This window comes from Hyperolius riggenbachi, chromosome 12 (assembly GCF_040937935.1).
Source record: "Hyperolius riggenbachi isolate aHypRig1 chromosome 12, aHypRig1.pri, whole genome shotgun sequence".
NCBI lineage: Eukaryota > Metazoa > Chordata > Amphibia > Anura > Hyperoliidae > Hyperolius > Hyperolius riggenbachi.
Window position 1 is genome coordinate 20,703,266 of NC_090657.1, and position 12,124 is coordinate 20,715,389.

Here is a 12,124-nt window from a genome sequence, read left to right on the forward strand (position 1 = left end):
GAGTTCAGCTCCATAGAATAGACTGTGTAGGTATGGCTCTCATACTACATGGAAGGGGGTAAAATTGGTCTGTGATCTTTCATTTGCCAAAGACTTTTATCTGATGTGTGTACCTAGCTTAACTCTTCCCTGTACCTATGTGACAGAGAGGAAGCTTACCTGTCCCTCCAACCCATGCAACTCAGAGAGGAAGCTTACCTTTCCCTCCAACCCAATGTGACAGTAATGAAGCTTACCTGTCCCTCCAACCCATGTGACTGAGAGAGGAAGCTTACTCTTCCCTCCAACCCAATATGACAGAATGGAAGCTTACCTGTCCCCCCAACCCATGTGACTGAGAGAGGAAGCTTACCTGTCCCTCTAACCCATGTGACTGAGAGAGGAAGCTTACCTGTCCCTCCAACCCATGTGACTGAGAGAGGAAGCTTACCTGTCCCTCCAACCCAATGTGACAGAGGGGAAGCTTACCTTTCCCTCCAACCCAATGTGATAGAAAGGAAGCTTACCTTTTCCCTCCAACCCATGTGACTGAGAGAGGAAGCTTACCTGTCCCTCCAACCCAATATGACAGAATGGAAGCTTACCTGTCCCTCCAACCCATGTGACTGAGAGAGGAAGCTTACCTGTCCCTCCAACCCAATATGACAGAATGGAAGCTTACCTGTCCCTCCAACCCATGTGACTAAGAGAGGAAGCTTACCTTTCCTTCCAACCCATGTGACTGAGAGAGGAAGCTTACCTGTCCCTCCAACCCAATATGACAGAATGGAAGCTTACCTGTCCCTCCAACCCATGTGACTAAGAGAGGAAGCTTACCTTTCCTTCCAACCCATTTGGCTGAGAGAGGAAGCTTACCTGTCCCTCCAACACATGTGACTAAGAGAGGAAGCTTACTCTTCCCTCCAACTCAATGTGACAGAATGGAAGCTTACCTGTCCCTTCAACCCATGTGACAGTAATGAAGCTTACCTGTCCCTCCAACCCATGTGACTGAGAGAGGAAGCTTACCTGTCCCTCTAACCCATGTGGCTGAGAGAGGAAGCTTACCTGTCCCCCCAACCCATGTGACAGAGAGGAAGCTTACCTGTCCCTCTAACCCATGTGGCTGAGAGAGGAAGCTTACTCTTCCCTCCAACCCAATGTGACAGAGAGGAAGCTTACCTTTCCCTTCAACCCATGTGACAGAAAGGAAGCTTACCTTTCCCAACTCATATGATGGAGAGAGGAAGCTTTCCTGTCCCTCCAACCCATGTGGCTGAGAGGAAGCATATCTGTCCCTCCAACCCATGTGACAGAATGGAAGCTTACCTTTCTCTCCAACCCATTTGACTGAGAGAGGAAGCTTACCTGTCCCTCCAACCCAATGTGACAGAGAGGAAGCTTACCTGTCCCTCCAACCCAATGTGACAGAATGGAAGCTTACCTTTCCCTCCAACCCATGTGACAGAGAGGAAGCTTACCTGTCCCTCCAACCCAATGTGACTAAAGCCCCATCTACACCACCCAATTTTTTTGTCCGATTCGATTCACTGATTCGATTCAATCCAACATGTCTGATCGGGATTTGATTCCATGTAATTTGCCATTGTTTTGCAATGGCAAATTGAATTGAATCGAATCCTGATCGGACATGTTAGATTGAATCGAATCAAATCAATTAATCGAATCGGACAAAAAATTGTATGGTGTAGATGGGGCTTAAGCGAGGACCTTTCCCTCCAACCCATGTGACTAAGAGAGGAAGCTCACCTTTCCTTCTAACCTATGTGACTGAGAGAGGACCTTTCCCCCAACCCTTGTGATTGGGAGAGGAAGCTTACTCTTCCCTCCAACCCAATGTGACAGAGAGGAAGCCTACCTGTCCCTCCAACCCATGTGACAGAATGGAAGCTTACCTTTCCCTCCAACCCAATGTGACAGAGAGGAAGCCTACCTGTCCCTCCAACCCATGTGACTGAGAGAGGAAGCTTACCTGTCCCTCCAAACCATGTGACAGAATGGAAGCTTACCTTTCCCTCCAATCTATGTGGCTGAGAGAGGAAGCTTACCTTTCCCTCCAATCCATATGACTGATAGAAGAAGCTTATCTTTCCCCCCAACCCATGTGACAGAGAGAAAGCTTACCTTTCCCTCCAATCCATGTGACTAATAGAAGAAGCTTATCTTTCCCCCCAACCCATGTGACAGAGAGGAAGCTTACCTGTCCCTCCAACCCATGTGACAGAGAGGAAGCTTACCTGTCCCTCCAACCCTTGTGACTGAGAGAGGAAGCTTACCTTTCCCCCCAACCCATGTGACTGAGAGAGGAAGCTTACCTGTCCCTCCAACCCATGTGACAGAGAGGAAGCTTACCTGTCCCTCCAACCCAATATGACAGAATGGAAGCTTACCTGTCCCTCCAACCCATGTGACTAAGAGAGGAAGCTTACCTTTCCTTCCAACCCATGTGACTGAGAGAGGAAGCTTACCTGTCCCTCCAACCCAATATGACAGAATGGAAGCTTACCTGTCCCTCCAACCCATGTGACTAAGAGAGGAAGCTTACCTTTCCTTCCAACCCATTTGGCTGAGAGAGGAAGCTTACCTGTCCCTCCAACACATGTGACTAAGAGAGGAAGCTTACTCTTCCCTCCAACTCAATGTGACAGAATGGAAGCTTACCTGTCCCTCCAACCCATGTGACAGTAATGAAGCTTACCTGTCCCTCCAACCCATGTGACTGAGAGAGGAAGCTTACCTGTCCCTCTAACCCATGTGGCTGAGAGAGGAAGCTTACCTGTCCCCCCAACCCATGTGACAGAGAGGAAGCTTACCTGTCCCTCTAACCCATGTGGCTGAGAGAGGAAGCTTACTCTTCCCTCCAACCCAATGTGACAGAGAGGAAGCTTACCTTTCCCTTCAACCCATGTGACAGAAAGGAAGCTTACCTTTCCCAACTCATATGATGGAGAGAGGAAGCTTTCCTGTCCCTCCAACCCATGTGGCTGAGAGGAAGCATATCTGTCCCTCCAACCCATGTGACAGAATGGAAGCTTACCTTTCTCTCCAACCCATTTGACTGAGAGAGGAAGCTTACCTGTCCCTCCAACCCAATGTGACAGAGAGGAAGCTTACCTGTCCCTCCAACCCAATGTGACAGAATGGAAGCTTACCTTTCCCTCCAACCCATGTGACAGAGAGGAAGCTTACCTGTCCCTCCAACCCAATGTGACTAAAGCCCCATCTACACCAACCAATTTTTTTGTCCGATTCGATTCACTGATTCGATTCAATCCAACATGTCTGATCGGGATTTGATTCCATGTAATTTGCCATTGTTTTGCAATGGCAAATTGAATTGAATCGAATCCTGATCGGACATGTTAGATTGAATCGAATCAAATCAATTAATCGAATCGGACAAAAAATTGTATGGTGTAGATGGGGCTTAAGCGAGGACCTTTCCCTCCAACCCATGTGACTAAGAGAGGAAGCTCACCTTTCCTTCTAACCTATGTGACTGAGAGAGGACCTTTCCCCCAACCCTTGTGATTGGGAGAGGAAGCTTACTCTTCCCTCCAACCCAATGTGACAGAGAGGAAGCCTACCTGTCCCTCCAACCCATGTGACAGAATGGAAGCTTACCTTTCCCTCCAACCCAATGTGACAGAGAGGAAGCCTACCTGTCCCTCCAACCCATGTGACTGAGAGAGGAAGCTTACCTGTCCCTCCAAACCATGTGACAGAATGGAAGCTTACCTTTCCCTCCAATCTATGTGGCTGAGAGAGGAAGCTTACCTTTCCCTCCAATCCATGTGACTGATAGAAGAAGCTTATCTTTCCCCCCAACCCATGTGACTGAGAGAGAAAGCTTACCTTTCCCTCCAATCCATGTGACTAATAGAAGAAGCTTATCTTTCCCCCCAACCCATGTGACAGAGAGGAAGCTTACCTGTCCCTCCAATCCATGTGACTGAGAGAGGAAGCTTACCTGTCCCTCCAACCCTTGTGACTGAGAGAGGAAGCTTACCTATCCCTCCAACCCTTGTGACTGAGAGAGGAAGCTTACCTTTCCCCCCAACCCATGTGACTGAGAGAGGAAGCTTACCTGTCCCTCAAACCCAATGTGACTGAGAGAGGAAGCGTACCTTTCCCTCCAACCCATGTGACTGATAGAGGAAGCTTACCTGTCCCTCCAACCCAATGTGACAGAGAGGAAGCTTTCCTTTCCCCCCAACCCATGTGACTGAGAGAGGACGCTTACCTGTCCCTCCAACCCATGTGACTGAGAGAAGAAGCTTATCTGCCCCCTCAACCCATGTGACTGATACAGTGCAGTTTCTAGGCTAAAATTTACCCAGGGCGAGGGTGTAAAAATTGCGCCCCCCCCCCCCCCCCGAGCAAGGTATGGGTGCCCGCAGTATAGGTTAGCCAAGTCTAGTTGCACTTAGTATAGGTCCCCCCAGTATAGGTAGCCAAGAATAGGTACCCCAATATAGGTAGCCAGGCATAGGTGAGCCAGTATAGTTGCCCCCGCTATAGGTTAGCCAGGTAGGTGCCTCCAGTATAGGTAGCCAGTATAGATAGGTAGGTGCCCCCCAGTATAGGTTATTTAGGTAGGTGCCTGCAATATAGGTAGTCAGTATAGTTGCCACCTGTATAGGCTAGCTAGGTAGGTGCCCCCAATACAGGTTAGATAAGTGCCCCCAGTATAGGTTAGATAGGTAGCTGCCCCCCCCAGTATAGGTTAGATAGGTAGGTGCCCCTCAGTATAGGTTAGATAGGTAGGTGCCCCTCAGTATAGGTTAGATAGGTAGGTGCCCCTCAGTATAGGTTAGATAGGTAGGTGCCCCCCAGTACAGGTTAAATTAGGTAGCTGCCCCCTAGTATAGGCTAGATTAGACAGGTGCCCCCCAGTATAGGTTAGATTAGGTAGCTGCCCCCCCAGTATAGGTTAGATATGTAGGTGCCCCCCAGTATAGGTTAGATTAGGTAGCTGCCCCCCCAGTATAGGTTAGATAGGTAGGTGCCCCCCAGTATAGGTTAGATTAGGTAGCTGCCCTCCCAGTATAGGTTAGGTAGGTGCCCCTCAGTATAGGTTAGGTAGGTGCCCCCCAGTATAGGTTAGATAGGTAGCTGCCCCCCAGTATAGGTTAGATTAGGTAGCTGCCCCCCAGTGTAGGTTAGATAGGTAGCTGCCCCCCCCCCAGTGTAGGTTAGATTATGTAGCTGCCCCCCAGGGTAGGTTAGATAGGTAGCTGCCCCCCAGTGTAGGTTAGATTAGGTAGGTGCCCCCCAGGGTAGGTTAGATTAGGTAGGTGCCCCCCAGTGTAGGTTAGATTAGGTAGCTGCCCCCAGTATAGGTTAGATAGGTAGCTGCCCCCCAGTGTAGGTTAGATAGGTAGCTGCCCCCCAGTGTAGGTTAGATTAGGTAGGTGCCCCCCAGTGTAGGTTAGATTAGGTAGGTGCCCCCCAGTGTAGGTTAGATTAGGTAGGTGCCCCCCAGTGTAGGTTAGATTAGGTAGGTGCCCCCCAGTGTAGGTTAGATTAGGTAGGTGCCCCCCAGTGTAGGTTAGATAGGTAGGTGCCCCCCAGTGTAGGTTAGATTAGGCAGCTGCCCCCCATCGTAGGTTAGATTAGGTAGGTGCCCCCAGGATAGGTTAGATAGGTAGCTGTCCCCAATAATGGAGGGGGGAGCCGCGGGGAGGGCAGCCCGACCTCTCCCTCCCTCTCCTCTTCCGGGCGCCCTCCGTGCTCCCCCCTCAGATGCAGAGTCCGTGAGCAGGCAGGTAAGCGCTGTTTACAACTCACCTGCCTGGCTCCAAGCGCTGCTCTCTCGCCGCTGGTCTGTCTCCTCTCTCTGTATAGGTACTGATACACGCTGCTTCCGGCTACAGGAAGCAGCGTGTATCAGTACGTATACAGAGAGAGGAGACAGACCAGCGGCGAGAGAGCAGCGCTTGGAGCCAGGCAGGTGAGTTGTAAACAGCGCTTCCCTGCCTGCTCACGGACTCTGCATCTGAGGGGGGAGCATGGAGGGCGCCCGGGAGAGGGAGGGAGAGGTCGGGTTGCCCTCCCCGCGGCTCCGGCTTCCCCCTCCGTTATAGCGCCCTTCTCCCAACAGCGCCCCGGGCGGCCGCACGCTCCGCACGGGGCAAGAAACGGGCCTGGACTGATAGAGGAAGCTTACCTGTCCCTCCAACCCATGTGACAGAGAGGAAGCTTACCTGTCCCTCCAACCCTTGTGACTGAGAAAGGAAGCTTACCTTTCCCCCTAACCCAATGTGACAGAGAGGAAACTTACCTGTTACTCAAACCCTTGTGACTGAGAGAGGAAGCTTACCTTTCCCTCCAACCCATGTGACAGAGAGGAAGCTTACCTGTCCCTCCAACCCATGTGACTGAGAGAGGAAGCTTACCTGTCCCTCCAACCCAATGAGACTGATAGAGGAAGTAGGAGGTGGCTATTTAAATCTGTCTGTTCTTCCTGTAACAGGGATGGGCGGACTATCACCTGGTGGACCTGACGTGGAGGCAAGTGGAAGATTACCTTTTCCTCCAACTCATGTGACTAAGAGAGAAAGATTGCCTGTCCCTCCAACCTTCCCTCTCTCTCTCTCACTTTGATGGAGGGAGAGGTAAGCTTCTACCCTCAGTCACATTGGATGGAGGGAATGTAAACCTCCTCTCTGTCACATTGGATGGAGGGAAAGGTAAGCTTCTACCCTCAGGCACATTAGATTGAAGTAATGTAAGCATCATCCCTCAGGGATGTTGGTTGGCAGGAAAAGCAAGCCTGCTCTCTGCCTCCCCCCTGCCCTTTGGTTGGCTAGAAAGATAAGTGCCCTCTTTCTGAGTGTTGATAAAATAAGAGCTGACAGGAGAATAAGGGCCAGGCAAATCCTCCTACATTGAGGGGATTGAATGTCATGGAGAACTAGCAGGTTCTAGACATATAAACAGGCCGAGGCTGGGCGCAGAGCCAGCTGTGTGGTGGAAGGAAATTCTCTATAATGATATCTGAAAATAGCACACACAGGAGAAAGCTGGAACCTGAGAGCTGGCCTGGATGCAAGGAAAGGTACGCTGGCCAGTGGCTGGGCAAGCCATGCCTCTGTACAGGGGCCAGATGGCAGTGATTGGCTGGCAGTGCAGTAATCTATACCTCCTCCCTTCATTTCAGGAGCTCATTTTGTTGGCTGAAATGGTTGTACATGTGACGGTCCGACACAAGCATCTCTGAGTTCTCTACCCAACATAATTCTCATAAATTGCCATCGTCCACGTCTGAAACTGTGGGCCGATTGCCGTCCTTTCCCCCCAAGCATGCACGGCCATCACAGGCAGGCGGGCAAGCGGATGATCTAAACCAGAGCCGGAACAAGCTCCTCCAGCACCCAAGCATACACAACCATCAGAGGCAGGCGAGCAAGCTGATGGTCTACACAATTGTGAATGAAAGGTTCAGATGAGAAAGACTAATGGCTATAGAGATCTGTATCCCTTTCTGGTAATCAATCCCCCCAAGTTTCCCCACCCTTTTACACAAAGCACATGATCACCCAGTGGCACTTTTTTGTGTCCTTATCAATTCTAGGATTTCCGTTTCTGGTGCTGAAAACTGACCTGCTACAGTGGTGTGGGAGGATTGGTCGGATGGCCTTGAGAAAAAGATACAAAAACAAGGACAGGAGCCTAATATAGCGCAGCATGTTTGGCACTTGAAAATGTAGTATAAAAAACCAAAATAGCTACTCAGAAACCAGGGTTGGTAATCGCACCCACCTTCTGCATGTGTGGCAACACCCGTAACACACTCGGGTTTTGGAGGAGATTTCACTCCTGGTGGTCGCTCTATCTAAAAGGTGAATCAGGGCCGAAGGCCATCCCGCCTGCGGAGGGTAATATAACTTGTGGAAAGACTGGATGAAAGGCGCCCCAAGATTACCATATGTGTAATAAATGTGGACAGCACAATAAGGAATACAAGGAGGTTTCTTACGTTAATAAGGTGTCTAGACTATGTTGGGACAAGACTAATTGCACAATGCAGACAACGCCTTTCGTGAGTCAAACCCTCACTTCCTCATTAAGTGATGTGCTCTAGAACTAAGGGCACTCTGAGTTCTAGAACACGACTTCTGGCACATTATTGACCTGAGGAAGTGAGCTTTTGACTCACGAAACGTGTTGTCTGAATTGTGCAAGATGCCACCTTATATGTTTTACTGTGATATCCACATTTATTACACACAATCTTGGGTGCCTTTCATCCAGTCTTACTACAGTGGTGAAATATGAGGACTGTAACAACTATATTGGGCTCCCTTATCAAAACAAGATCTGCAAAGTGTTTGTTTAGACAAATTGTTAAAGTGCAGCACAAGAGATGTGAAGCCGTGGGTGTGGGGGGCCGCCGAGCTGGAGGGGATAGCGGGCAGGAAGGGGGTACTGGCCTAGTGGCGGGGAGGGGGGTCGGACCCCCCCTCCCTCACCTGGGTCCCCCGTCCTCCGCTCCCCTCCAGCTTTAAAGAGTTAAGTTGCCGCAGCTATTGTAAGAGGCACGGGCGGGGATCACTCACCTTTTCCGCGTTCCAACGTGCGCTTCACTGACGTCCCTTACTGTAACGCCCTCCACTTACAATACAGTGGGCGTCGTAGCAAGAAGTGACGTCAGTGGAGCGCACGCTGGAACGCAGAAAAGGTGAGTGATCCCCGCCCGTGCCTCTTACAATAGCGGTGGCAACTTAACGCTTTAAAGCTGGAGGGGAGCAGAGGACAGGGGACCCAGGTGAGGGAGGGGGGTCCGACCCCCCTCCCCGTCGCTAGGCCCAATACCCCCTTCCTGCCCGCTATCCCCTTCAGCTCAGGCGGCCCCCCGCACCCACGGACGGGCGGGTGCCGCCCCCCCAGATGTGCCGCCTGAGGCAAAAGTTTCACCCCGCCTCATGGGTGGGCCGGCTCTGCTGATGACATAGCAGTACCAGGGCTGGATTTCTGCAAAGGCAACAAAGGCCTGGGCGTTGGGCTGCTGCAGCCCAAGGGGGGCACCTGAACATGAAAGAGGGGTTGTTACATATGAAAGGGAGGCTGAAAATGGGGAGCAGCACATGAAAAGGGAAACTGAAAGCCAAGGGAGCTGTTCATGAAAGAGAGGGGCTGCAGTACATGTGTGATACACGTGGAAGAGGAGGCTGCACATGGAATGGGAGGGGAAGGGGGGCCCCAGCATACTTGGCCTAGGGGCACATAAAGTATAAATCCGGCCCTGAGCAGGAGTATTGCACAGTCTCCATCTACACACAGCTCTCTTCCTGCTGGCCCCTCTGAGGTTCATTACGTGTTTATTCTCTCAGATCAGTTCCAATTCCTAACTAAACTTTTGCTTTAGTTTTACTTGGAAAAAGCAGCTCATTTTCCAGCAGAAATATTAGAGCCACTGGAAGCTCTGCAAAACATTTCCACCTCTACTGCAGATGATGGTGGCATGAAAAGAAGGAAGCAGTGTTCAGCTGATTCTGGGGAGTCCCATCAGATGGGTGTTGTAGTGTCACAGCGGATGGGTGTTGCCCAGGGGTGTAGCAATAGGGGTTGCAGAGGTAGCCACCGCATCGGGGCCCTTGGGCAAGAGGGGCCCCGAAGGGCCCTCCCTTAACTACAGTATTAGCTCTCTATTGGTCCTGTGCTCATAATAATCACTTCTATAGATACTTTGAAAAGTGGTAATCATTAACAAGCTGTTCCCCATCCCCTTCTTGCACCTCTGACACTGTAGTTGCCATTGGCAGGTTTTGGTGCGCCGTATCAATTGCTAAGTACAGAGTGCTTGGGGGGCCCATGTAAAACTTGCACTGAGGCCCACAACTCCTTAGCTACGCCACTGGTGTTGTAATGTTACAGCCTCCTGTGCACTCTTGCAATGTTTCCGTGGTGATCAGGAAAGCGGAGTCCCTCTTTGACCTGCTCCTGGATCCACCCAGCGTAATTATAGGTAAGAGGTGTGACAGGGCCTCTGGAAATGGAAGGTTTGATGTTGGGGGACAGAGGTGTCATTTGGCGCTTATCTCTGGACACCAGAATTAGCTGTGGAGGTGGGGGAGGGGTTATCCTCACAACTTTCTTCAATTCAATTGCCTCTGCTGGCCGAGCGCTTAGTGACTGTGCTGCCTCCAGGCGCTTTACAGGGGGAATAATTACCAATAGAGAGAAAACAAGCTCTGTGCCTTTCACCAGGCCTGATAACAGGGGGACGGCTCTCATAAACTCATTTTAATAAGGAAAGTAAATCATATACACCCACACAAGTGGTGTGCGCCTAATCCTCTATGTACCTGGCCCAAGAGGGCGAGTGGATAAATATCCTGTAACCATGCATTCCCTGGAATTACAGAGTATAAACTCAATATGGAAACAGAATGATCATTGCCACTGTTACACATTAGAGGAAGTTCCTGATGCCTTCATACACTAAGGAGTAGGTATAGTGGGGTTTTAGGGAGTCATTACTTGCAAAAATAAAAAATAGTACCCCAAATATATATGTAAACCCCTTTTTTTCTAAAATGGGTCCCCTAATTTATTTTTATTTTAACTTGTTCTATGTCCCTTGCTGTACTGTGCAGTGCAAACATGAGTGTCAGAAGACTTTTTTTTAGCTACAGTAACAAGCTCGCCTCCAAATGCAAGTAACAGAAACTTCCCATTTCGGATAAGATAGGGACAGCATGACCAAATGTTATGATGCCACCCCCCCCCTGTAAAAGTTCGCACAGTGATTTAAGTCTGTAATCTAGTTGATGTTCGCTGTGGGAGGGTCAGATATCTGTAAAATAAGCAGTAAATTAACACTGAGCTGTGTTACAAAAAGGAAGTGATGTCACTTTTGGCATTGCAGAGAAACAAACATCGAAACCAGCAGAAATATTATTTTCCTTTTTTATATCACATTTCTCTTAAATCTGACAGTGGACACTAAAACCAACAGGATAGGTAAGCTACATAAATGACAGTGACAACAGCTTGCAGCAATGACATCAGTTTGCAGCAGTGACATCAGCTTCCTGCAGTGACATCAGATTGCAGCAGTGACATCAGCTTGCCACAGTGACATCAATTTGCAGCAGTGGCATCAGCTTGCCGCAGTAACACCACTTTGCAGCTGTAACTGTGGTGACATCACTTTGCAGCAGTGACATCAGCTTGCCGCAGCAACATCAGCTTGCCGCAGTGACATCAGCTTACCGTGGTGACATCACTTTGCAGCAGCGACATCAGCTTGCCGCAGCAACATCAGCTTGCTGCAGTGACATCAGCTTGCCGCAGTGACATCAGCTTACCGTGGTGACATCACTTTGCAGCAGTGACCTCCGCTTGCCGCAGTGACATCACTTTGCAGCAGTGACATCAGCTTATCGTGGTGACATCACTTTGCAGCTGTGACATCAGCTTATCGTGGTGACATCACTTTTCAGCAGTGACCTCAGCTTGCCACAGCGACATCAGCTTGCCGCAGTGACATGACTTTGCAGCAGTGACATCAGCTTACCGTGGTGACATCACTTTGCAGCTGCGACATCAGCTTACCGTGGTGACATCACTTTGCAGCAGTGACATCACTTTGCAGCAACGACATCAGCATGTGAAAGCAACCTCAGCGTTTTGTGAAGCTGGGTGAAATGAGCCCCTTTCTATGGAGCCTGAATCCCGGTCACTTTCTAGGAAGAAGTATATGAGACAGCTCCCTGCCAGGCAGGATGCCGGATGGAGCAAGACGTCCTGGGGGTGCAGACATCCTAATTCCCCTTTATGAAAGGAAAGCCAGGGGCTTTATGGGATTGGATGGAAGAAGCTGTTCCTTTGATGGCATTATTACATTATGAGTGTACTGTTGTTATGATTGTGGTTGTACAGATGCGGCAGGGGACAGGCACACTTACCTGCTGGTGCAGCTCCAGCTCTTTGTCCTGCAGCCTCCGCTCTGCCTGCCGCAGCTGAGAGCAGTAATTCTCCACTTCACTCTTCAGGAGCTGCAATAAGAAAGGAAAGGGAAGAGGTCAGGTCACAGCGTCTTCCATCTTCCTGGAAACACCAAGCTATCAGGTCTCACTAGAAAATACAGGGTAAGGAGCAACAGGAGGGGCTCAGT

At 50.1% G+C, this 12,124-nt stretch overlaps 1 protein-coding gene across 7 annotated transcripts in view; it reads right to left on the reverse strand.

Annotated features, from left to right (window-relative positions):
* The window catches only part of CEP112 (centrosomal protein 112), a 447,202-nt gene that overhangs the window by 9,809 nt on the left and 425,269 nt on the right, over positions 1-12,124 (reverse strand). For all 7 annotated transcript variants that reach the window (XM_068264055.1, XM_068264054.1, XM_068264058.1 and 4 more), the window contains one exon: positions 11,916-12,005. In XM_068264055.1, coding sequence (XP_068120156.1) covers positions 11,916-12,005 — 90 coding nt within the window. The remainder of the gene's footprint in view (positions 1-11,915; positions 12,006-12,124) is intronic.